The sequence below is a fragment of the Rana temporaria genome, chromosome 13 (genome assembly GCF_905171775.1).
Source record: "Rana temporaria chromosome 13, aRanTem1.1, whole genome shotgun sequence".
NCBI lineage: Eukaryota > Metazoa > Chordata > Amphibia > Anura > Ranidae > Rana > Rana temporaria.
In genome coordinates, this window is record NC_053501.1 from 46,221,491 (window position 1) to 46,248,230 (window position 26,740).

The 26,740-nt window shown below is 43.3% G+C and overlaps 1 protein-coding gene across 2 annotated transcripts in view; it reads right to left on the reverse strand.

Annotated features, from left to right (window-relative positions):
- The window catches only part of EIF2AK4 (eukaryotic translation initiation factor 2 alpha kinase 4), a 101,784-nt gene that overhangs the window by 33,226 nt on the left and 41,818 nt on the right, over positions 1–26,740 (reverse strand). For both annotated transcript variants that reach the window (XM_040332416.1, XM_040332415.1), the window contains 14 exons: positions 26,162–26,583; positions 24,550–24,613; positions 18,392–18,466; positions 16,574–16,696; positions 15,957–16,061; positions 14,903–14,963; positions 11,972–12,051; positions 11,720–11,821; positions 10,255–10,305; positions 9,928–10,164; positions 7,242–7,317; positions 6,394–6,515; positions 3,316–3,365; positions 1,852–2,020 (listed from right to left, as the gene is read on the reverse strand). In XM_040332416.1, coding sequence (XP_040188350.1) covers positions 1,852–2,020; positions 3,316–3,365; positions 6,394–6,515; positions 7,242–7,317; positions 9,928–10,164; positions 10,255–10,305; positions 11,720–11,821; positions 11,972–12,051; positions 14,903–14,963; positions 15,957–16,061; positions 16,574–16,696; positions 18,392–18,466; positions 24,550–24,613; positions 26,162–26,583 — 1,737 coding nt within the window. The remainder of the gene's footprint in view (positions 1–1,851; positions 2,021–3,315; positions 3,366–6,393; positions 6,516–7,241; positions 7,318–9,927; positions 10,165–10,254; positions 10,306–11,719; positions 11,822–11,971; positions 12,052–14,902; positions 14,964–15,956; positions 16,062–16,573; positions 16,697–18,391; positions 18,467–24,549; positions 24,614–26,161; positions 26,584–26,740) is intronic.

A 26,740-nucleotide genomic window follows, 5' to 3' on the forward strand; every position in this document is an offset into this window, starting at 1 on the left:
TCTGATTTTAAATGACAATTGTACAGTCATGCAACACTGTACCCAAACAAAATGTTTATCATTTTGTTTCCACAAATAGTTCTTTCTTTTGGTGGTATTTGATCAGCAAAAAAAAAAAAAAAGACTGAAAATGTATAAAAAAAAAAAGTTTGTTTTTGTTATAACATTTTGTAAAATAAGTAAGTTTTCTGCTTCACTGGTGGGCACCGATGAGGCTGCACTGACAGGCACTGATGATGAAGCACAAATATGCAGCACTGATGGGCACCGATAGATGGCACTGATGGGCAGCACTGAGGAGGAGGCACTTTTATTTTCTCCTAAAAATTGAACTCATCCTTTAAGGGCCTCGAGAAATGCTATAGGCAATCATTACATCAGAATTGATCAATTTTACTATACCATGTCCTATAGTTTGTAGACGCTATAAAAATTTCACACAAACCAATTAATATAAACTTTTTGGTAAAAAAAAAGAAAACAGAATGCATTTTGGCCTAAATTTATGTCGAAATGTGATTTTATTGGATATGTTTTATGACAAAGTAGAAAATATTGTTTGTTTTTTCCCTAAAATTGTTTGTCGTATTTCATTTATATTGCAAAAAATAAAAAAACCCAGTGGTAATCAAAACACCACTAAAAGAAAGCTCCATTTGTAGCACAGTGCTGAATAGCAAACAAATGGCCTGGTTATGAAGGGGGTAAAACCTTCCAGAGGTCAAATGGCTAAAAATACCATTGGATTCTTCCAAAAAACACTGTGGTGTGAAAAAAAGTTTTATAAATTCATGCAGTTCTGCTATCCATCATGCCAGTATGCTTTCCTGCACACAGGCAATTTAAAAAACATCTAACAAACATTATTCTACATACAGCAATCCACCACAGCCTTCATCATCAAAGTGCATATTGCATGGAAAGCAAAGCATTTGATATGTACTGGGAAAGTCCCAATGACGTCAATGAGAGGTGGTCAGTCGTAGAATTAATCCCACCGAGTATTAATGCTTTACAGATTCTAATAAATGTTAAAGAAACATAGAATATAGAAACAGAATATCATAAATAATCCTTGAAGTATACAATTAATTGGATATGTAAAAGAATTCTATGTCAGCTGTTTCAGATGAACTTCAAAGAGGAAAGTTAAGATCAATATAACAGAAGCGCCAAGATTTTAAAGAAATGCTGTTATTACAAAGGTATAATGAATTTCGCCAGCTTGTCGTCATGTTGTTGCTTAAATCAGACCTTTCCCCCTCCTTGTAAACATGTACCTGTAAAGAAAAGATGGTTAGACTTTATACTTACCTTACCCCCACCTTACGCCTGCGGCACCTAGGTAAGTGTGATGTTATGCTTCTTCTGAGAAGATCGTGGGGAATACAGGGCACCCAAGACTTGCTAAGATTCTCATTGGGATAGACCTAGTCTGCATTCCTCGAGGATCTTCCTAGATCAGGGATAAGCAATTAGCGGACCTCCAGCTGTTGCAGAACTACAAGTCCCATGAGGCATAGCAAGTCTCTGACAGCAAAAAGCATGACACCCAAAGGCAAAGGATGATGGGATTTGTAGTTTTGGAACAGCTGGAGGTCCGCTAATTGCATATCTCTGTCCTAGATGATTGGTGAAGTCACACCCCGTAGGCAGAAGATGGAGGTAAAGGAAGTATAAATCTAACCTTTTTCTTTGCAGCTTTCCTTTGCACATTCCAACAGCATGATTTTTACAGAGGTATGAGGCTACATGTTATACCCCTTACATTGTACCCCTTGCATTGTACTTCAAGCCCTCATGGGTGTTTTCACTCAATGTTATTTGCTACTCCCATTGTGAGAACCATACCTGTAACACTGGGAATTCCTGAATTATCTCATATATTGTGTAGATAGTCTCCGCAGTAGGCAAGTAGCTATTCACAGATGAGGTAATAACATCAAACGCACATTCAGTGAGTTCCTTTGGGTGACAGCGGTTCAATTTCCGTGGCCTAAATACTCTCTCAATACAGTACCTGATGTCATAGAAAAGATAAAACGCTTAGCATTAAAATGGCTTGAATATTAGACTTTTCTCCCAACTCATAAGAATCGGAAAAAAAAAAATATATATATTCAGGTTCGATACATGTGTTCTTTGAAATCCAGGACTGGCACTTTGGATTTTCACATTCTAAAGCTGCCATGTAAGTAATGGTATATATAGACTGCCATCTAAGTTTAATCACCGTGTTACATTAACATGCTGGCGCTATTGTCATCATACACATTCTAAGCTGTATAAAATGTATCATTTTGTCTGCATTATTCACATCATGTCACTGTTTATTGTAGAATGCTCTGAATTGAGTGTGTTTGATAAGCTGCCAACAGAGATATAAAAAAGGAATGTTTATGAAGACCTGACATAAATCTGGAATCAAGCAGTCTCATTTATTGAGGGACACAGAGGGGTTGATTTACTAAATCTGAAGAGTGCAAAATCTGGAGCTGAAACCAATCAGCTTTCATTTTTTTTTTGGTCAAAGCTTAAAGCTCCATTCACACGAGGCGGACTCCGTTCCTACGGAGTCCGCCTGCTCCCGCCAGCTCAGCGGGAGATCAGTCCGCAGATCTCCGCTGAGCCGACGGATGACAAGCTCCTCTCTGCTCACTGAGCTTCCTTCTTAACCAAGGTAGTTTATGCTTTTCACCTCAACCAGGAATTTTTTTATTCCTTTCATTTGTACATCTCCAGTTCACCAAAATGAAATTTCCCTCCACTCTCTAGATGTGGTTTGGACTGCTCTCAGCCACTGCTTCATTCAGGAGAACTAATCCCCTTTTTTGTAATCTCAGATGGACCACTTCAGGGAGCACCGGCCTCTTGTTTCATTTGTAGGTGACTCAGAGAGACCATTATTCACCCCTTCCTGTCAAGGTGCATGCTATTAGATCTGAGTGCTTCTTGGGCTTCAGGATCAGGGATCGGTTTCCGAGATCTGCATAGCTGCCACCTGGTCTTCTGCAGTGGCCTCATCTGATGCCAGCTTCGGCTATAAAGTCCTTAAGATGGCTTCTTGAACTACAGGCATTCCCCAGTTCTGTATTTCCCAATTAGGGAATTATGCGTTTATAAAAAAAAAAACTACTTTAAGAGCTGCAAACGCTAGCAGGTGGTAAGAAAATGTGTGATAACAGGGTAAAAGCTATGTTTCCCATTACTGGTTCAACTTGTAATAGACCTGCCTCCTTTATATTCACACAGACATATTGAAGTTTAGTCATTTATTTTGGTAAAACCACTTAAGCATTTATGTTATTTTGTTACCTTTTAACGTTAGTTACATTACTTCTCGCAACATATCTTGCAAAAGGAATCTACAAGAAATTAAAAATATTATTAGTAACCAGTGGAGGCTGGTGCTCAATTTTCTTGTGGGGGGGGCAGCCTCCCCAGCCAGAAACCCCCCCCCCCAGCCAAACAACCTCCCCCAATGCTCGCTCGACTGCTGCTTCCCCCCCCCCCCCCCTCTGCCACTGCATCACTCGCCTGTGGGTTCCCAGGCCCCCCTCCAGCCCCTGCACTTACCCCGTCCATGTCGCGGCTTCCCCCCCTGTGTCTCCTCCCGGTCAATCAGGACTTAGGACCCGCGGCTAATCGGATCTCAGGACTAGCTTCCTGATTGGCCGAGAGGAGAAGCAGGAGGACGAAAGCGAACATTAATTCACCTCTGACTTTAAGTTTGTGCTTCTAAAAAAAAAAAAAAAAACAATGGAATACAATGCGCCCTGTATGTAGATTAGGGGCTGGACGCATGGATTTAGGGGGGGGGGGGGACGGCACCCATGCGTCCTGCATGAGCGGCCGCCAGGGTTAGTAACAGATAATTCCGTATCCAAACACTAAACCAAAAATGTGTTGTAATGCCGAATACCAGTCTGTAGATGTGTTGTCTGCATTTGTTTTCTTTTTTTAGGCTTTTTTTTTTTCAGTTCTTTTCACCTGGCAATTCTGCAATTACACACTTCGGGCCAGATCCACAAACTAATTACGCCGGCGTATCTATGGATACGCTGCGTAATTTTTAAAAAGCCCCGTCGTATCTGTGTTTTGTATCCACAAAACAAGATACGACTGAATCTGGGCTTGATCCGACAGGCGTACGTCTTAGTACGCCGTCGGATCGTAGGTGCATATTTACGCTGGCCGCTAGGTGGCGTTTCCGTCAAATTCCGCGTCGAGTATGCAAATTAGCTAGATACGGCGATCCACGAACGTACGTCCGGCGCATTTTTTTTACGTCGTTTGCGTTTGCCTTTTTCCGGCGTATAGTTACCCCTGCTATGTGAGGCGTATCCTATGTTAAGTATGGCCGTCGTTCCCGCGTCGAATTTTGAAAATGTTACGTCGTTTGCATAAGTCGTTCGCGAATATGGCTTTGCGTAGAATGACGTCACCGTCGTAAGCATTGGCTTGTTCCGGTTTAATTTCGAGCACTACACTACACTAAGCCGCCGTAACTTACGGCGGGAATTCTTTGAGGATACAAAAAAAAAAAAGAAGTAAGTTACGGCGGCGTAGTGTATCTGAGATACACTACGCCGGACGGAGAGAAGCGCCGCGCTTCGTGGATCTGGCCCCTCCTGTCTCCCACATGTCTATCCTTTTTTCTCCACTATATTTATGGAGGGAGCTATGGTTGTCACACAGTTAGGACTTCAAAAATGTCTGCATTTGTTAATATTCATTGCATGGCAGATTGATGGGTCTAGTAATTTACACAAGAACGATAAGGTCCTTTGTGTTTTCTTCTAAGCTCACTGGAAAGGGACAAGGACACTGTATTACTGCCAAGGTCAACAGGTATTTTCTGTACTTGCTGAAAGGACTGGCAAATAGATACATTTTTTTTTTTAGGTTTAGATCTGCTTTAAAGGGTCTCAAAGCAGTAAGACAAGGTAATGAACAAAAAGGTAGCCCATGGCAACTAATCAGCAACCAACTTTCATTCTTACGGTACAAAACCAATGAAAGGTAAAATATGGATAGTTCTTTTGGTTAAGGATGACTCCTGACAATTTTTTCTGGCCAGTATCCATTCACCAAAAGGTGGCAGCATAACCCATGTAGTAATGGCTATTAACACTTTTGTGTCCTGTAGCCTCCCTCTCACCCCCTGTGACACCTGGTGGGGGATCCTCTCCCAGCACACGCTGTTACTATTTAAAGTCCTGTCTGCCACCACGGCAGATGATTTGAACGGGCGCTGGTGAGCACTTTAGTAGTTCATTGCTTCTTCCTTGTAAAATTCCAATAAGGTACTAAATGGTTCTGTTTAAAAAAAAAAATGTGTTTATGGAAAAAGCCAACTATTTGTTACTTAAAGGGTCACTAAAGGAAAAAATGTTTTTTGCTGAAATGACTGTTTACAGGGTATAGAGACATAAAAGTTAACTGATTCCTTTTAAAAATGATTAACAATAGATTAAATTCTATCATATAATGTGCCTCTAGTTTCACTTTCGGTTTTAAACTGGTTTCATGTTTATGTGAAGTAAAGAGACCCACAGAACAAAAACAAAATAATCCAGGGCAGTGTTTTGTTTTTAAAATGAATCTGATTCTGGTTCTGAGGAGTTTTAGACACACAGCTTAGACCACAGTGAGAAGCTCCCATGAGTTTTTTCATAAGGAGCCAGACAAGCAGGAAGTGTGGAGATCACAGCAGAATTACAGCTACTTCAAAGCAAAAACGAACAATGAGGACATGAAACCAAGACTGCAGTAAGGTAAAGGAAGCTATTTAGCTAAAAAAAAAAATTCCTTTAGTGATCCTTTAATGCTTTTTCACATTACTTTAAAGCACTTTTTCCATTTTTACTCTAATGAAATTGTTAAAGTTGAGTTTCCATCCCCAAATTTTTTTTTTTCATTATTGTGCTCATTAGATCTAATAAAAAAAAATGTTTTTTTACTCATCTGGAAATGCCTGTTGCTATGCGGTCCCACGAAATCTGCATTTGGAATCACCTAGGATTCTGACATCATCTCCCTCTAATGCTCCTGGGAAATGTGTGTCATCATTTCCCAGGATGCAGTGCGCTACCCAATTATCACTCCCCATCCAAGACTTTCAGGAAGTGCTTGTGGGCTTCACAATGCCCACAAGCAAAATGACAATGGTGTGGACATAGTTTTATAAACGATCTTTTTTGAATAACTATGCGGAGCGGCGGCGGATTGTAAAATAGTAAGTGACCGGATTTATATTATAAAAACGCATGATGACATACATTTAAAAAATGCTAATTGTGGTTGGAACCCCGCTTTAAGGTTCTTGTTTTCCAGCAATCCAAAACACCAAGTCATAGATCGGTTTACTATATTAACAACCATAGCACCTACCCTGAGATTATAAGGAAGCATTACTAGCATGCCACTGTGGTCCATAAAACAGGCCAATTCACCACTTTCAGATGCCATTTTGCTCCGAGGCATTAACAAAGGTGTATGTAGCTTCACTGCACCTAAAAAGAAACCCAGTTAAAAATACTTGGATCACAGGGACAGCAGATCTGAAGCAAGTTTTATTTTAAAACAAAGGTTTATACAAGCATAGAGCGGAAGATAGGAACACTATCTTAGAAGAGTCACTTTTTTTTTTTCGCTTTCTAACTGCCAGTTCTTGTGATTTGTGTGCCCAAATATCTCCCAAGTTCCAGTGTGGTCACCAAAATAATAATTATACCAACAAGGTCACAGGCAGCAGCCATTGGCAACTAGCTTTGAATGTGCAACCTCTTGATCTTTTACTTCCTTCTCTACTTGGCATGTCAATTACCCAGAGAAAATATATGCATATCAGTTGTTCCAACATTTCACTGGTCAGCCCCAGAGCCTGCACCTTCAACAACAAAGCCACAATGACAGCATCTTTTTCTAGATCCTGCCATTGTAACAATATTATAAATAAAAAAAAAACTCTTGTGTAGAAGATATCCTGGACCATAGGTGATACTGCGATATCGTTTTCTCCTTACTCCTGTACACTATAGGCCAACGCATGCAGTGATATCTGATCAGTTCCTTTGACTATGGACAACAAGCTATATAAGGGGACTGTCACAGTATCTGCCAATGACAAGGGTACTTATAATTTGTTTCCAGCTATAGATACACATCTTGCTTTGGAAGACCAAATTGTGAACACCAAACAGATAATCAATATCAATTTATCCTTGCTTAAAACTTACCGTGTCTTTTAAACACTCTACAGACCGTCTCACACACATGATGATGAATTCTAGCTGAACGGGCAGAGAAACTACCCTAAAAAAATAAAGACGATGAAATATGATAAACATATTTAAAATATGTTGGAAGACAAGAAAGTTTAAAGTGGTTGTAAACTCTTAAAAAAAAAAAACCTACAAGACAAAAGCATAATGAGCTAGTATGCCGATCACTTGGGCACATGCAGACACAGGTAGATTTCTCCTAAACTGTGCAGGTTTAGGAGATATCCAGGGTAGCTACAGGTAAGCCTTAATATAGGTTTACCTGTAGCATAAAGTTGTTATAATGGGTTTACAACCACTTTAAAGTGGTTGTAAACTCCATTCATGAAATCTGACCTGGGCGCATATATCTGTAGTGTTTACTTTATCTCTCTTCAAAGCCCTAAGTACCGTGTCTTTCTGCTGTTCCGTTCCTCTGTTATCAGCATAATAACGTCTGACAAGTTCTCCAACACACAAGATAAAAGCACCTGGAAATTGGTGTTGGGGAATGAACATAGAGATAGATAAGCAGAGAGCTGGTCTACTCATAATACAGCTCTGCAAGTATCTTCGTTTCTCTGCCTATGTGGAGGAGGGAGGGGAGGGGGGTGTGACAGAAGATATACACTTATGTAGGGAGATATGTTTAATCTCTGTGTATCATCTGAGGCTGTTCACTTCACCGGGTATAGGGGAGGGTTTACATCCATTTTAAGATACACTCAGCTCAAACAAGAATCAAAATTTAAAACCCAACTGTAGTTTATGCAAAAATATTTAAAAAATAAAATCAAGGGGCTCAAAATAATAAGGCTTTACTGTTTGCCAACTTTGTAAAGCTGCCCAGAAGAAAACTCCTTCGCTCCACTAAATGCTTTAGATAACTGTAGCGGGACTTATGCTCTAACGCGTAGAAGACAACATTGGAAGAGAGGGTGCAAACATGTCTCCCTCTATTGTCTTATGGATTTACTGGTACCACATCCTTTACACACCCGACCCTGGGACATACTTGACGGTACACCTACCACAAGTGGCCTTAAACATATTTACCCTCACCGCTGGAATCCCTCAAATTGGTTTCCTCCAGCGCTGTGCCTGGCGGTTCCTCTCTGGTCCCTGCCTACTATAAGTTAGGTCCTAGGGCCCTAAAGTTTTGACGAAGCTACCACGAGTAGCGAAACTAGTAGAGATCCTGATCTATACGACCCCCTCCGCCTCAATCGCTGCCCGCTGACTAGGGCTTGTATACCATCTCTATGATGTGTTGGCTGGTCGTATAATCTATCTGTTTTACACTATCACTGTTGTAATTTTAAAATATTGTGTACTCCTTAATCCCCTTATGTTATGTTTATTTTTTAATAAATTGAACTTTTTTACCTTTACCATACTCTTCTGTATAACTGATTTATCTAAGTACCGATACAGTCCACCAGCCCCCATCCACTCCCCTTGGCTTCTTTGGGTCTCTGGGGTCCCAACGAACCCTATCTTTATTCAAATTATGTTAGGATGATGGTACTTTAATGTCATGTTATTTTTTTCTACTGAGAGGTCTTCATATAAATCATCTTTTTGAATTAGCTTTCCAACACACTTACTATTTAACCCGGGCATAGATGGTTCGAATCTCAGTCGTTTCTGCAGGAATCGGCCAAGATTCAAACCATATACAGGCAGGCTCAATGTCCCCAAGTTGATGGATTTTACATGCGATTATTGCTAGTGTTTGTTATGGCCGCTAGCAATAATCACTGTGTTCTCCCGGTGGGGACAGCTTCCCCTGCCCGAAAAACACAATGGCGCTGCGTGAGCGATTCCCCCATCAACACAGTCAGTGTGGTTGCAGGAAAGAAAGTCGCTCCGTCTATGGTCGGCCTTAGTCAGAGTTACAGGTAGCCAATCAGCAGAAACTGTGAGCTTAAAGAAAAGAAACCTGACACTTTTTGTGGGCAAAGCAAAGGTTCACTTTAAAGTGATTGTAAACATTTTTTTTAAACAAAATGGTTTATACTTACCTGCTCAATACAATGGTTTTGCACAGATCAGTCCTGAGCCTCCTTTTCTTAGGTCCTCCGCCAGTGCTCCTGGCTTCTCCTCTTCTTGGTGTGCCCCTATAACAAGCCATTTGTTATGGGGGCACATCTGCGGGCTCACTCCAAGATGCACCGGCTGCGTCCATAGACACAGACAGAGCGTCCCGGCCTCACCCCTGGCTTTCTCGTCACAGGATTTGACTGACAGCAGCGGGAGGCAACGGTCCTTACTGCTTCAAACTGTCCTGTGAGAGCGGGGAGATAAGACCAAGCTGTTGCAGATGGGCAACGCTTGATATAGTGAGGACAGGTAAAAATAGGGGGGCGGTGTTGATGGGCATACTACTGCCTAAACATTTTTTATGTTGTAACCTAATGCAGGGAACGTATGAATGTATTAAGATAAAGATGTTTAGGCATTAGAACCACTAAGGGCATTCTATTGGACTGGATGCAACTGGACGGTGCTAAACCATGAAGTCAAGACCGTAGTAACAAAGTGAAATTCAATTGGGGAGTTAGACAGGAGGGTTGCCTGGATACTTTGTGATGATTGCTCATAAGCAGAAACTTAGGAGTTTAAAATTACCAACAAGTTCACTTTAAGTAAATAGGTATACCTTAAATATATCACTGTCATAGGTGTAGTCCATTGCAGGTGATATGCGTTGGGAAAATATTTGGCTCATCATTGTGCGGTAGGCCTTTCCATCTATATTGGCCAATGTATGGTGAAGCACTTCGTGAAGTTCAGACTCTTCTAACTGAGGTGGTGGCAGAAGGTCACATTTCAAGAGTTCCATGGCCGTAGGACGAGATGCGGGATCATGGTTTAAGAGCCAAGTGATGACTTTTCTCTATAAAACAGTAGCACTCCTAAGGGTTATCTGGGTTCTCAAAAATAACTGATGTGTTAAAGTAATGTGGTGCAGGAAATAAAGCCTTACCTGCTTCTCCATTTCTGGGTTCTCAAAATCATTTGGGAATACAATGGAAGACTGTAGAAAAATATATAAAAATATTACAGTATATCTTTGTAAAAAGATTAGAGCAGAACTCCAGATACACGTAAAAGAAACATATCAAAGCAGCTCTGTATTCACCAATACACCATAATGTTTATTTTTTCAAATGCAATGAGTGCAAGTACCTGAATTGGACTTGGTATCAGCATCCTAAAATATAAGCATCTTCCCTGTACAGCAGATTCAGACTGGAAGAGGGAGGGGCAGAACTTGGAGCAAACCCTGTTTATTTTTTTTCAGCATCAAAAATTCAGAAGCCAAGATATATACATATATAGCTTATGCACCAAGTTGTTTTGTGCCATATATATGGAGGAAATAATGGCATATAAGTCCAGCATGGCTTGAGGTTGTGTCTCGATATTGCAGTATGTACTTTAAAGCTGAACTGTAAATATCTAGAAAATGACAAAATGTAGCTGAACTAGCATTCTTTCTTGAAATGCTCACAAATGTATTCTTTCAGTTTCCCTTAATGGATTGACCTCTGCTGTATTGTCCAGCTGCAGAGTGGTAATACAGGCAGGGCCGCCATCAGGGGGGTACAGGCAGTACACCTGTAAGGGGCCCAGGGATTACAACCCCCTTTAAAAAAAAAAGTTTTTTTTAGGGGTCCGGAGGTCCCCAGGTGGCAACTCCCCTTTTTTTTATTTATTTTTTTATAAAAAGAAAAAAAAATTCTAATATATTTTTATTTTATTTTTTATTAAAGGGTAAATTTTTTTTTTTTTTTAGGGGTACGGGTGGCCCGGAGATCCCCAGGGCCCCGGATGACAACCCCCCCTTTTTTTTATATAAATAAAATAAAATGTTATATATATTTTTTGGTTTATTTTATATATATATATATATATATATATATATATATATATATATATATATATATATATTATTAAAGGGCCCAGAGGTCCCCGGATGGCAACCCCCCTTTTTTTATATAAAAATGTTTTTTTATTTATATTATTAATATATATATATATATATATATATATATATATATATATATATATATATATATATATAATTTATTTTTATTATTAAAGGGCTCAGAGGTCCCCAGGGCCCCATGTGGCAAACCCCCTTTTTATATATATATATATATATATATATATATATATATATATATATATATATATATATATATATATATATATAAATAAATAAATGTTAAATTTTTTTATTTTAATTTATATATATTTATTTTTTATTTTTTTATTAAAGGGCCAAGAGGTCCCCAGGGCCCTGGATGGGAACCCCCCCCCCCTTTTTTTTTTTTTATAAATGTTTATTTTATATATTTTTTTTTTTTTGTAAAAGACATCAGTTGAACATGAATAAACACCTGACAAGTTTTAACACAAGCAAATACGTGCATCATAAAGAGTACCTGTCTTAACATGCTCAATACTGTAATCCTCTCAGAGCTTGTATCCATAGGTCTATATGACATCTCAAACAATATGATTCCCAGACTGAAGAGGTCCACTTTCTGGATATAAAAAAACAGACATTGTATTGGAGGGATTTATGTACCAAAAGCGCAGAGCTTTGCTTATGGTTATTGTATGTGAGAAAGAAAGCTGCAGCGCATTCCAACTGTCAAAAGTGTATTCAGTCAACCTGCTCATCTTTTCATTACCTGGTTATATGAAGCTTTTGTGTTGCCTTGAACCTCTGGACTCACATACAACGCTGTGCCCACCATACCAGTGAGTTTTCCTAGGAAATACAAGTCTTATTTAGCCCAGGTTTAAGCAGCTCATGTGCCAAAATAACAAAAGATACTAGTGACTGTACTATGTAGCCAGCTTTGGGGAATCTGAACAATCCCTATTAGATATGTTACTCTATAGTGGCAGTACCTACCTCACTGAATAGTAAATACATGGAATGTATAGGCAAGATCTCATTCTGCATAGTTATTGGCAAATCTAAAAAAGGATATAGATTGTGCTATCACTTCGAAATGAGTGAGGGCAGTTTAAAGAAACAATGTTATTTTGTCCATATTTACATAATAGCTGTGGGGTGGGCTAATATGGACAAAAGGACAGTGCCTCTTTAGGCCCGGTTCACACTGGTGCGATGCGAGAACCCTGCGAATCCACTGCGGGTTCCCGCATCGCACCAGACTCGCACGGTAGTTCACACTGCCCTATGCAAACTGCTGGAGAGTGTCATTGTATGTTAACGACACCCCCATTTCAGCTCGCATGTCGCACTACGAACTGACAGTTCGGACATGAATCGGATCACATATGTGTGAACACACATGCGATCCGATTCTGAACAGAAACGAAACAGAAAAAAGGGTCCTGTGCGTGTTTGGACCGAATGCGGTGCGAAATCGCATCGCATGCAATGTGAACAGCAGTGTGCTGCGAATCACCTGTGATGTCTGGCATCGCACACGTGTGAACCGGCCCTTAAAGTGGTTCTCAAAGCACATTTGTTTTTTTTCTTCAAATAAAAATACATGTTATTCTTACCTGCTCTGTGCAATAGCTATTGCACAAAGCGGTCCCTTACCTCCTGTCCCGGAGCTCCCCTCCAAGCTCTGTGGTGAGGGGTCACCCGTGTGGGTATGCTCCTGAGCCAGGCTGTGTGCGTCCATAGACATACACACAGTGTGGCTCAGCCATGCCTCCTCCTCCCTCTTCACAGGATTTGACTGACAGCAGCAAGAGCCTGAGGCTGTGTCATCTGTGGGAAGAGGAAGAAAGAAGAGCAGGGCTGCAGACATGCGCAGCGTTAGATCAAGAGAGGACTCATTAAGCCAAAATAAAGTTTGACCTTAGACCCCCTTTAAGAGTATTTACACAAGTCTATCTATAGGCCTGCATCTGACACATCCTTCCTTGTCTGTCAATAAGCCCTGTGCTCCAACAGCTTGCATTTAACATTTTTGATCTTTGCCACAAAAAAAGTTATTTTGTGAATACTTTCTTATCTACATATTTTTTTCCAATGTTAACTTTTTTGCTTAGAACAAAGTTAAAAACTGACATTTGTGGGGTTGTGACACGAGATACACCACATACAAGCTTGGTATAGATATACATTGCAGTATAATATGCTGGGATATTAAATAATAAACTGAGCCACGCAACATAAAGTACCAATCTCTACATGCGCATTCCTACCAACAGAAAAAAAATCAACACTAAAAATCACTCTTCTTATACCATAACATAAATCTCATCTATTGTGCAAAAAGTATATATATATATATATATATATATATTTAAATAAATAAAATGTGAAAATACCATATACTGTATTCAATAAAGTGCAATACGTGCGGACCAAAACAAATATATGAAAAAATCTTGCTTTTTTTGCACATTTTAGGTACTATATATACTTTTTGCACAATATATGAGATTTATGTTCTGGTATAAGAAGGGTGATTATTATAATCGTTTTTTTTCTGTTTGTAGGATTGCACATATAGGGCCAGATCCACGTAGCGGATCGTAATTTTAGTCCGGCGTATCGCAGTAACGCTACGCCGCCGCAACTTTGAGAGGCAAGTGCTGTATTCACAAAGCACTTGCCTCTAAAGTTACGGTGGTGTAGCGTAAATCTGCCGGCGTATGGGCGCGGAATTCAAATGTTAAAAATATGGGCGTGTTTTATGTTAATTTTACTTGACCCAACGTAAATGACGTTTTTTTTTTAACGCCGCATGCGCCATCCCCGGTATCCCAGTGCGCATGCTCCAAATTAACCCGCAACAAGCCAATGCTTTCGACATGAACGTAATTCTACGCAAAGCCCTATTTGCGAACGACTTACGCAAATGACGTAAAATTTTCAAAATTCGACACGGGAACGACGTCCATACTTAACATTGAGTACACCTCATATAGCAGGGGTAACTATACGCCGAAAAAAGCCTTACGGAAACAACGTAAAAAAATGCCCCGGCCGGACGTACGTTTGTGGATTCGCGTATCTAGGTAATTTGCATACTCGACGCGGATGTCGACGGAAGCGCCACTTAGTGGCCAGCGTAAATATGCACCTTAGATCCGACGGCGTACTAAGACGTACGGCAGTCGGATCTAGCCCAACTTCAGGCGTATCTTGTTTTGTGGATACAAAACAAAGATACGCCAGGGCAAACTAGAAGTTACGCGGCATATCAATAGATACGTCAGCATAACTTCTTTGTGGATCTGGCCCATAATTGGTACTTTATGTTGCATGGCACAGTTTATTATTTAATACCTTTTAGCACGCAGGTGTAAGTGTAAACACTGTTTTGTGCCAGCAGCAACATTTTGTATATAGTATATCTACTTTATTACACTTTACATAGACTTATTTGCACCAAAGTATTTCACATAAAAAATGTACTGGGATAAATGACAAACTTTCAGGATGAAGGGTGGATGTGCAAATAAATAACATTTAGACTTTTGCTCAGGAAGCACATCTAAGCACAGTTACATTTCTTTTTAGCTTTAGGTGGAGTCATTTAATCAAAGCTGCAGTGCAGTTGTAATTTATCAACTTTGAAACAAGATGTCACTATGTGAGTTTCAACAAAAGAATAATACATTACCTTCAGGGTCAGCTTTAACAAAGTCAGTGCGACCTTGGTCCTCTTCTTGTGTTGAGTCAATCTTTAAACAAGCAAAAGAGAAAAATCCAACACAGCTGAGAAAACTTATAACCATAGTACCAGCACATGGCAATCCTGAATTCGGTGACGTGCTACACAGGCAAATACCCTGCTTTTAAATACACAATGGGGTTTATTTACTAAAGCTGGAGAGTGAAAAATCAGGCTCACTTCTGCATATAAACCAATGAGCTTCCAGGTTTTATTACTAAAGCTTAAAGTGGATGTAAACCCACTCTAATCCTTTCTAAACGACTGCCATAGTGCTGATCTATAAGGATATAGATGCCTCCTGCATGTATCCCCTCTGTCTGTTATAAGAACTGAAAAACTGCAGATTCTGTGGGTGGGTCTGTTGTCTGGAGCTCGGTGGGTGGAGTCGTGATGTCAGTAGACTCTCCGCCCACCTCTACACTCCCCTTGTCAACATGCATTTTCTCCTGCGTATTCATTACACTAAATTCTGCTATGATCACTAACATCCAGTCAAAATCCAGAAAAGTAACCACATGACTTCAGAAAAGGAGTGGGGGTGGGAATTAAAAAAATAATGCCTGTCTCAGGCTAGTGCATGTGATATGTAAATAACCTGTCACTTACAGCAAGGGGGAAGAAGGACAAAAGTTTTTTCCTGTTTGTCCATTTATCTCACAGAAAAAAGAAAAGAGGATTGCTCAGAGCTGGATTAACTCTTTGTGGCAAGACTGGGCACAGATGATAGGAAATCTTATACTCTACATTGTGACAGCCAAAAAAATAAATAAAACATTTTGGGTTTACATCCACTTTAATTGAACAAGCTGGGGTTAGAAGCTCATTGGTTTCTATGCAAAAGTGGGCCTGATTTTTCACTTTCCAGCTTTAGTAAAAGCCTGTACTGTGCTCTGACCTCCTTTATGCAAAGAACAAATAGGGTTGTGCTGTTACAGCATTCTACTGATGTCAAAGAGTGGAGATGAATAGTGAAATGTGAACATGAAAAGTAAACACTTACCACATAGGCTGGATGATCTGTAGCCAGACCAAAATCCCCTATTTTCACATGATCTTCTGAATCCAAGAAGATGTTAACAGGCTTTAAATCTCTGTGAATCATCCCCTGTAATGCAAAAGAGAAAATAATCTATAACAGATTTTTTTGCTTTATACACTTTGAGGGAACCTGTCCTGGTCTAAAGCATTTTTCTCAACCTTTTCTCAGCCAAGACACCCTTTAAAATACTGTACAATCTCGAGGTAACCTATTTTACAGTGTAAAAAATAAAACAAATAGATTTACATAACAAAGCAACATCCACACACATAGGACAGCACTGATCGGGAGCCGGTTGGCTGCTGGTTTTCCAGCATGTTTGTCCAAACGGCTGGCTTCTGTCGGACCAGCTGACATACACACGGCCGAGTGTTGGCTGTTTTTTATTGAACCGGCCAATGTCTCTTTGGCCCGTGTGTACTAGGCATAAAAATCTCAATTCATATTTGTCACAATCAATTACTATTTAAATAGAGGATGCGATCAACCAAGCTTCAATTGCTAACCCATCCAACACCATTTAGCAGGTATGTTGACATGTTACTTTCCTCCACATCATCATGAATCATTCCAGTTACCTGTTCATGGATGTAGGCAAGGCCATCTAAAATCTCTCGAAAGAGCCTCCAAAGGCGACTAGTGTCCAGACATAATCCTTGATCTATAGTGTCCCGTAAAGTGCTTTTTTCACAGTATTCCATCTGAAGAAAACAGAAACAGAGCCTTTTTAAAAGGTTTCCAGGTTTCAGACCTTTGCTGTCCCACCCAGGTTTCTAGGTGGCAGTAGTGGAGTCTCATTATCACATCACTGTTGAGCATTGCTCTAGGCTGAAAAAGCGCTCAGCATTTACCATCTTTCTATAATCAAGATTTGGAAATACCGTGCAAATATATTGCTGGTGAGCTCCAGCCCGGCAACAAAAAACTGCAGAGAGATGTCCAAACCTTTCATCTTATCCCGCGTACACACGGTCGTTTTTTGTGATGAAACAAAACGACATTTTTAAAAACGTCATTTAAAATGATTGTGTGTGGGGCAAAACGTTGTTTTATGTCTTCTGAAAAACGACAAAAAAAAATTCGAACATGCTTCATTTTTTTATGACGTTTTTCAAAACATCGTTTTTTGTGTCATAAAAAATGTGTGTGTGCTAAAACGACGTTTTTAAACCCATGCATGCTCAGAAGCAAGTTATGACGCGCGCTTGAATGGAACAGAGTGCCGTCGTACGTGTTGTACGTAACCGCGTTTTGCTAGAGCATTTTGAAAAAACAATGGTGTTTAGGCAACGTCGTTTTTTAAAATAAAGTTTGAAAAACTTCGTTTTTTTTCAAGACAAAAACGACCGTGTGTACGCGGCATTAGAGTTAAAGGACAAAAAAGCCTCAGATATAGGAAACACCTGTGGAAGAATATCCACATTGTGATTGCTAACCTCATCTCTAAAAATACTATATGCCTGTCTGTAATGCAGATTCAATGGATTTAATATGTTCTGAACTGAGCATGTGTACAGGTAAGGCATGCTGACGTTCTACTCTACATGCTGTTTCCAAAGTCAGCGATTTAAACTACTGAAGCCATATCAAAAAGAGGAAAAACTCAAGTTCAAAATAAGTTAAGGAAGGAAAGTCAGATTTTCCAAAATGATTGGCTCTGACAAAAGGAAGTGCTCACCACTGCTTTGTGGTACACAACTTTTCCTCTGCCATCTGACCATGCAATGTATGTAGGGCCACCATTAGGGGGGTACAGGCATTACACTAGTAAGGGGCCCGCAGGAGAGATGACACTTTCAAATTTTCGGCAGCACAGCACACACCCCCTCCCCCCATGGTTCTCTGCGCGTGGCAGGAGAGAGGTGAGCTGAGACTTTCAGATTTTAGGCATAAAAGCTGTGTGAGGGGCCCCAAAATTTATGATGGCTGCCCTAGGTACATGGAATGACTGCTGAGCAACAGTGCAAATATTTCAACATGCTGGAAAATCCTCACATATGAAAAAAAGTAATTTCAGCACTGACAAGTATAAGCGATCACTCAGCCTCCATAAATCGCTGAATGCGCTACTACTCGCAGGATGGGTGGGCTTTTGCCCTATGCTGTGCCATCCTCCAGTGATGTGATGCCAAGGATGGGCCAGGGGTGTACACTGCTAAGTGCAATGGAAATACGTTTTTTTTATTTTTTTTTTTGGCAGACTACATGTCTCTTTTGCCAAAAACTCTAATTCTAGCAATTTTTTAAAATAGGAACTTTAGTTGCATTTTAACTGAGGCAAGAAAAAGAACTGCTAGTGCAGGCAATACAATCCCAAAAGCACCCAGAATAGCAAGAATGTGTATACAATTATCAAGGAATTATCCTTAAAAAAAATCCACTTAGCAATATCACACCTGAATGTAGAGGCAATGCACAGCCTGTGTGGCCACTTCAGAGAGTGCTGCTTTGTCCTCAATACACTCTTCATCCTGTTTAGAAAGACAGTAATCAATACAACACAATATAAATAATTCAGGTCAGGCTGGTCAAGATAAAGATTTAGAGGCTTCTCAATTTAGATATCTACACTGTTCTTTTAAAATGAACTCGGGCTCAACTATATATATTGAAAACATTATTGCTGATTACAGTCTACTTTCCAGGTCCCACATGGCTTGAAAAACAAGCAAACTCTAAGACCCGTTTAACACTAAAGGCGCTTTTCAGGCGTTTTAGCACTAAAAAAATAGGATTTTTGTACTCACCGTAAAATCCATTTCTCTGAGTACATAGACGGACACAGCACCCACCCCTCCTTTGTTTGTACTGCTTGTTACGAACTGAGGCTGTTAGAGCAGGGTGTGGGTTATACCGGGGGGGCCACGCCCCCTGGGAGGAGCTGCACTGAGGTTTGTGTTTGTTAACACTTAAGTGCTTTTTTTCTGCCTAAACTCTCCTAGTGAAAGCGGATATAACCCTAATGTCAAAGAATGCTGTGTCCGTCTATGAACTCAGAGAAATGGATTTTACGGTGAGTACAAAAATCCTATTTTCTCTTTCGTTCATAGACGGACACAGCATTCTTTGACATTAGGGACGTCCCAAAGCAGTGTCAAAAATTCGAGGGGCGGGAAATAACACAGCAAAACAGGTTACACCCCAAACAAAACCGGGAGTTGCTCAACGGAGAAACTCCTACCATAAAACGCCGCCTGTAACATCTGCGGCCGAAGGAGGCATCAGAAGATGCACACACATCCACCTCGTAAGACCTTGAAAGTGTGGATCGACGACCAGGTCGCTGCCATATACCCCTGTAACACAGAGGCCTGATGCCAGAAAACCCAAGAGGCTCCGATCGCCCTGGTCGAATGCGCCGTAACCCAAAAGGGAGGCGCCAGCCCCTTCAGGGCATAGGCCTGAAGCACAATTCGTCGGATCCACCCCGAAAAAGGGGTGGCTGACGAGCCTACCAGGCCCCCTTGTAGGACCATCCAGCGACGCGAACAGTGAGTCCAACTTCCGGAACGGAATCGTAGCAGATAAGTACACTCATAGGGCCCGAATCACATCCAGAGGATGTAAAGTGGCCGCCTCCCTGCATTTCGGCCAAGGACATAAGGATGGAAGAACAATGTCCTCATCAACGTGAAAAGCCGAAACGACCCTGGGGAGAAGACGGCTGCGGTCGCAGCACCACCTCATCCTTATGGATGACCAAGTAGGGAGCCTTGCAAGACAAGGCCGCCAGAACAGACAAACACTCGTCTGATCGAGGTAATTGCTACCAGAAAAAATCACAGTGGAAATGCCCACGCTGAGCCATGGCCACGTGACGACGCAGACCTTCCTGGGCTAGCACCCAGAGTCAAATGCATGAAGGGCAGGTACTCTAGCGCTGAGCTAAACCTGCTCCCCTTTTGTGACAGTCAACAAAAAAACCTCCCGAATGTCCACAAAGGGAGCATCCAGAAGAACCGAAAGGACTAAATTCAAGTCCCATGGGGGTAGTGGAGGGGCCACATGCCAGACCCCCAGACCAGACGTACGCACCAAGGAGTGCGACGCCAAGGCTCATCGAAAGTAACAGCCAGAGCAGAAAACTGACTCCTAACCGTACTTAAGGCGAGAGCCTGATCCACTCCCTGCTGTAAAAAACAGCAGAATCCTGGACACCACGTATGTCCGAGGGTGCCACTTCATCTCCTCACACACAGAGATGCAGGCCTTCCACGTATGATGTAAAACCTACGTGAGGTAGACTTCCGTGCAGGCAGCACGGTAGAGACCACTGAGCCCAATAGGCCTCGGGCCCACAGCCCCAGGCTCTCAACAGCCACGCCGCTAAGCCAGTGGCTGTAAAAAACAGGGTGGATGATCGGACCCTGTAACAGAAGATCAACCCCCAGGGGAACACGCTAGGGGGTGTCTGCCACCAGACGCACCAGGTCCGCGTACCATGAGCGACGCGGCCAATCTGGGGCAATCAGGATTGATAGAATTCCCTCGGCTTCCACTCTGCGCAGCAGTCGAGGAAGAAGCTACCGAGGAGGGAAGGTTTAAAGTAGGCGACAGTGACCCCAACGAGCCACCAACGCGCCTGACGCGTCTGCCCATGGGTCCCTTGACCTGGCCAAAAAAACATGGCACCTTCCGGTTGAGGCGGGACGCTAGAAGGTCCACGCATGGAGTGCCCCACTTTCGGCACAGACACTGAAAACCCCTACAGGTGGAGAGACCACTCTCCTTGGTCTAGCGCAGTCCGACTCAGGAGTCGGCCCGCCAATTCCATACTCCCGGAATGTACACGGCCGATAGAGCCGGAACGGACCTTTCGGCCCACCGAAGGATGTGCGCGACCCTCGTCGCTGCAACAGAACTCTGTGTGCTTCCCAGATGGTCGACGTACGCCACAGCGTTGTCGGACAGGGTCCTGAATGGTCAGCCCTGTAGATCCAGGGACCACCAGGCAAGGCAAAGCCTGATCCAGAACACCGATTGGTAGGTGGTACTCCACCTGAGTCCAGCGCCACAGGGCTGACTGGGTGCCCCAAAAAAACCCTCCCCAACCGGAGAGGCTGGCATCCGTCGCGACCACCGTCCAGTGACATGGCAGAAATGCCTTTCCAGCCCGAAGCACCGGAAAAGTCAGCCACCACACCAGGGACCAGGTGACTCAACTGAACCTGGTAATCCAGGGATGACGGAAGCTTGTCCCCACGAGACAGCAGTTCCCTCTGTAGCACCCTGGCGTGGAATTTGGCATACGGAACCGCCTCGACAGAGGCCACCGTCAGACCCAGAACCCTCATGCAGAATCGCAGAGATGACCACTACTAGGTCGACAACTGCTGCCCAGCAGATTGCAGAGTCTGAATTCTTTCCGTTAGGAGAAAAAAATTTCCGCCCCGGCGGAATCCAGGACTAGTCCCAGGAATTCCAGTCCCTGAGACGGGACCAACACTGACTTCTGGACAAAACAGAAGTCAGCCAAACTCTTGGAGAGTCTGACACGTGACAGACATGGCTCCACTAATTCAGAGCTCGAGGAAGCTCGTAGGAGAATGTCGTACAGACATCCCACAATAACAAACCCCCGCTGCCACAGCCGGGCCAGTATCGGAACGAGCACCTCGGTGAAAACCTGTGGCGTCGACACCAAGCCGAGCGGGAGGGCCACAATGAAAAATGGTCCTCCCTGACCACAAAGTCCAGAAACTCTGGTGCTTTGAGCATATGGGAACATGCAGGTATGCGTTCACGGCATCCAAGGACGCCAGAAAAACCTCATCCTGAAAGTTTGCACTTTTACAAAAAAACAAACAAGGGCCTGAGGCCCAGGATTGGACGGACCCCGTCCTCCTTTGGGGACCACAAAACAGATTGGAGAAAAACCCCGGAGCCTGATCCACGAGGGAACTGGCACAATCACTGCCCTGACCAGAGGATCCTGGACAGCCCCTGACAGAGACAACCGGCGAGCCAGAGGATGGAGGGAAAAAACCCGTTTGGTAGACAAGAGAGAAATCCTGTCTCGCACCCAGAGGAAACTACCTCGCAACCCCAACGGTCAGAGAGGAGAGACCTCCACCGAGCCGCAAATTTGCGGAGCCAGCCCCCCACCCGAGATGCGAGCGGAGGCAAACCTCCAAGCGGAAGCAGGCTTGCTGGGCTTGCGGCACCCGGGGCGCCTGTGTCCTCAGTGGACGTCCTAGCCCCCTGAAAATGTTTTCCTGCCGCACTTGGCGGGCGAAAACCAAAAAACGCATTGGGAACAGTAAATGAGGGCCCTCGCCTACAGTGAGGCACCTACCCTTTTTTAGATTGCGGGAGCAGAGTGCTCACACCGCCCGTGGCATCCTTTATGATGACAATCAGAGACACCCCTGCGTACACCCCCACAGGGCAATACCACCAGGGACTACTGAAAAGACCGTCCGCAGACCAACCCCCAGCCATACAAGGCAGGGCGGAAAACATGGCGCAGGCGGAGACCCTGGGGAGCAAGGGGAGCATATCCGGGGTCGACACACAGACAAATATCTGACCTAGTACCAACTGGTCGGTCAGGACCACGCAGGTCATAGAAGCATTCTGCGCCTCCAGCTCCCCGTCCAGGAAATGTCTGTGACACCAGAGTCCCGGCCAAAACCGGACTCACCCCCCCCCCCCCCCCCCCCCCCCGCTGTGAATATGTAGCGACCACATTCACAGCACCCCTATCAGCAGGGTCCCCAAAAGCGGGAGCCCCTTCCCCAGGTAATGTGGCAGCCTTGTTTCAAAAACAAGCTACCCAGCTGAACACAGGGGGCGGGGGGGGGAGAGAGTACACAGGCCCACAGGACCCCCTCCGCACATATGGCAGCCCAGAAAAACACAGCACCCACAGCAGTAGCAGCCCCCAGGTCAGACTGAGCCCCCCAAGCGGGGCCCCCACCTCACGGCCGTCACCCAGAAACTGGGAAGGAGGGAGAGGAAAAAAGGGAGAGAGGAAAGCAGGGCAAACCCTCAGTCGACCTCCCCAGGGGAAAATTCCAGCCAGACCACTTACCTGAGCAAGAGGCCACTACTTACCCGTCCTGCGACCACCGGCTGGAGGTATCCCAGACAGATCCAACTTCCGCTAAACGGCATGGCTGTCGGCCAGACACACTGTGACAAGGCCATAGAGACCGGTCATATGTGTGCCCTAGAACCGAAGTTCCCCGGCCGCCCCTGGAGCAATGGGGCCTGTCGTGGACGTCCCAAAGCTGAGCTGAGGGCCGGCACACGCTCGATGGCCGAACATGGGGGGACTACAAGAGTCGAGGACCCAGCCTGTCACCCAGTCGGCTGTTGATAGAAGAATCACAGGATTCCAAAAATGCAGGAACAAAATAATAAAAAGCGAGAAAATCGCAAGAAAAAAATCTCCAGAGTACAGGAACTCCAGAGTGCCTGACTCTCCTGACGTTAGGCAGGAAAAAACTGAGGCTGTTAGAGCAGGGTGTGGGTTATACCGGGGGGGCCACGCCCCCTGGGAGGAGCTGCACTGAGGTTTGTGTTTGTTAACACTTTAAGTGCTTTTTTTCTGCCTAAACTCTCCTAGTGAAAGCGGATATAACCCTAATGTCAAAGAATGCTGTGTCCGTCTATGAACGAAAGAGAAATAGTGCCTGCAAAAGCGCCTCTTTCCTGTGTGAAAGCCTGAGGGGCGGTGCGCTAGTGGGACCGAAAAGAAAAAAAAGTCCTGCAAGGAGCATCTTTGGGGTGATGCGGGAGTGGTGTATACACTGCTCCTAAACCGCCCCTGCCATTGAAATCAATGGCCAGCGCTGCCGAAGCTAGTGGGGTTAAAAGTGCCCTGCTAGCGCCACTATAACAGCGGTAAAGCGCCGCTTAAACTAGCAGCGCTTTACCCTTAACGTGCCCCAATGTGAATGGGCTCTAACTGTGTACGATCTTGTTTGCCAAGTACTATGCATCAAATACAATTTTTTTTTTTTTATAAAATACTGTTTGGAACAGCTTTCATCCTTTCTTGCCCATCAGGGCTACGGATCGCCTGCATGATCTTTGCATCTATTTCTTGTTTACATGCATGCCATACCTACATGTATATAACCTGGAAAGGGCTGAGAATCCTCATGTGCTGAAAGAAGCCAATCAGAGCTGATTCCTAACAGCCGACAGCATATCTATGGAGTCAGTATCTGATGGTGGATTATGTATGTTCAATGCACCCACTGAATGTGGCACCTAGACATACTAACCCAATATCAATCTCTGAAGAAAGAGTTGGGATTACACTGATGTAATTGGGACTGGAAGAGAACTAACAGAGATACTCATTATCCAATCCTTGTATTTTCAGAATAAAACAACTGCTGTGCCTCATAAAAAAAAATAATATAAACCCCAGGATCATCAACAGCATGGGGAAAAATACATTAGGGAGTGTGGGGATTTTATGGTGATAGCCTATTGTTCCCTATTCTAGTGCACAAATAAGATACACAAAACTGTCATTTCAGACATGTTTTCTTAGTCGATAACAAACAGATAAAATAGTTCCTATAAAAACAGTCTTTACCTGATTAGGACTATTTTCATCCTCATTTTCAAAAATAACTTCACTATCTGAGTCCGTTCCTTGCCTAGAAGAAAGAGGATAACAAAAAGGAAGGGGCGAGGATAAACAGCTTTAATAATAAAATTTACAAATAGTGAGTTACTCCATTTGCTTGGCTTCAACATACTGCAGTGTACAGTTTTCTACATAGACCCCGGACGGCAGCATAACTTACTTTTGACTTGTCAGTATATTCACCTGCAGCTTAATCTAATAGCTTTTTCAAAGTCATATACTAGGTAATTGGGGGGGGGGGGGGTGTAATAGCCAATTATTATCAAGTGCTGGGTTCAATTCCCACCAAGATATTGCCTGCCTGGAGTTGCTATGCACGTATCAGTTGTGCAAGGGTTTCCTCTAGGTCAGGGGTGCCCAACCAGTGGCCCGCGGAGCCCTCTGATGTGGCCCGCGACCTCCTGCTCTGGGATGGAATAAAATAGAATACTTTTATTAAAGGTCAGTTTATTGCAGTGTTCTGCAGTGGGTTACTGGGCTGCTTTTGAACTGATCCGCAAATGCAGAGCAGTGCACCTGCTGGTTACCTGCACTGAGCCCTAGACTTCTGTTATTACCTGCGAGTTTGGTGAGCTTTCTGAACGGGCACCAAACCTGCAGAATATAATAGAAGTCTAGACCCTCCATTCACCTCAAAGGATTGGCAGATGTAAACCGACTTGTGTCCTACCTCCAATCCGATCCGCTAAAGAAAGAGTTTAGTGGGCTGTGTCCATGTCTGCTCTGCAAATGCAGAGCAGACCTGCCATCTGCCTGCTCCGCTCATTGTGGCCCGCGACCGGTTAACAAGTCGCTTAAGTGGCCCTCGTGCTTCAAAAGGTTGGGCACCCCTGCTCTAGGTACTGCTATGCCAACCATTGGCGGAATGGGGAAGGGTTAGTACTTTGATTTGGTGTTTAGATCTGTGTTAAAAAATAAAAAAAATCATAGACCCAGCCAAGAAAAACCTACACACTCTATGCCCTTAAATAGCTTCCTTTACCTTAGTGCAGTCCTCCTTCACTTACCTCATCCTTCCATTTTGCTTTTAAATGTCCTCATTTCTTCTGAGAAATCCTCACTTCCTGTTCTTCTGTCTGTAACTCCACACAGTAATGCAAGTTTTTCTCCTGGTGTGGAGAAAGCCTCTTGAGGGGGGACGGGGCGAGCAGGCAAGTCAGGACATTCTCTTCTTTGTAGATAGAGAAAGGAGCTGCGTGTTAGTGGGCGTCCTGACACTCCTGCTCGCCCCCTCCCCCCTCAAGAGGCTTTCTCCACACCAGGGAGAAAGCCTTGCATTACTGCTTGTAGTTACAGACAGAAGAACAGGAAGTGAGGATTTCTCAGAAGAAAAAAGAAGGACATTTAAAAGCAAAATGAAAGGATGAGGTGAGTAAGGGAGGACTGCACTAAGGTAAAGCTATATAGGGAAACAAAATGTTACCTTTACAACCCCTTTAAGCAAGTTCAGACCAACTAGTAAGCTATACTGTTAGGATCTACTTCATCCAGTTCCCATTCTGTTTTAATGGTGTTACAAAAGGAAAATACAATAGGATGAAACAAACGGGAGACTTACAAGAAAGATGGTGAAAAGACACCCTCTTCATCATCGTCATCCTCATCACTGGAGTCCTGATCGGAGGTGTTACAGTGCGCACTGGAGGAACGCTCGCAGGAGGTGCTCCACTCAACAGAGCTGCTCATAATTGGGGCTGGAGCATTGGCCTCCACATCATCTACCAGTCCCAGTTCATTCTTCACAGCCTGCTCTGTCTTTACCTGAACCTTCTTCTCTCCACATACTGCAGGAGATTTAGGAGTGGCAGAAGATGGGAGTTCATGCTTCTCAATCCAGGCATTGTAGTATCGCACTATGTTCTCATGGTTCAGTCTAGACAGTAATGTCACCTCGCCTTTAATTCTCCTGAACTGTTTGCTGGCAGGATTGATCTGAACTCGTTTTACTGCATAGTAGCAGCCATCCAGCTTGTTTTGAACCTGTAAGCAAGAAAGATAAAACCACATTACAGTATGCAGGATATTTGGTGTAAATATGTATTCCTTTCATTATTACTCTAAGGGCTGCTAGTGCATTTGACAAAGTGCGTTGGGATCCTACGGGGTAAATGACTGCGCTATATCAAGATGCCACTCA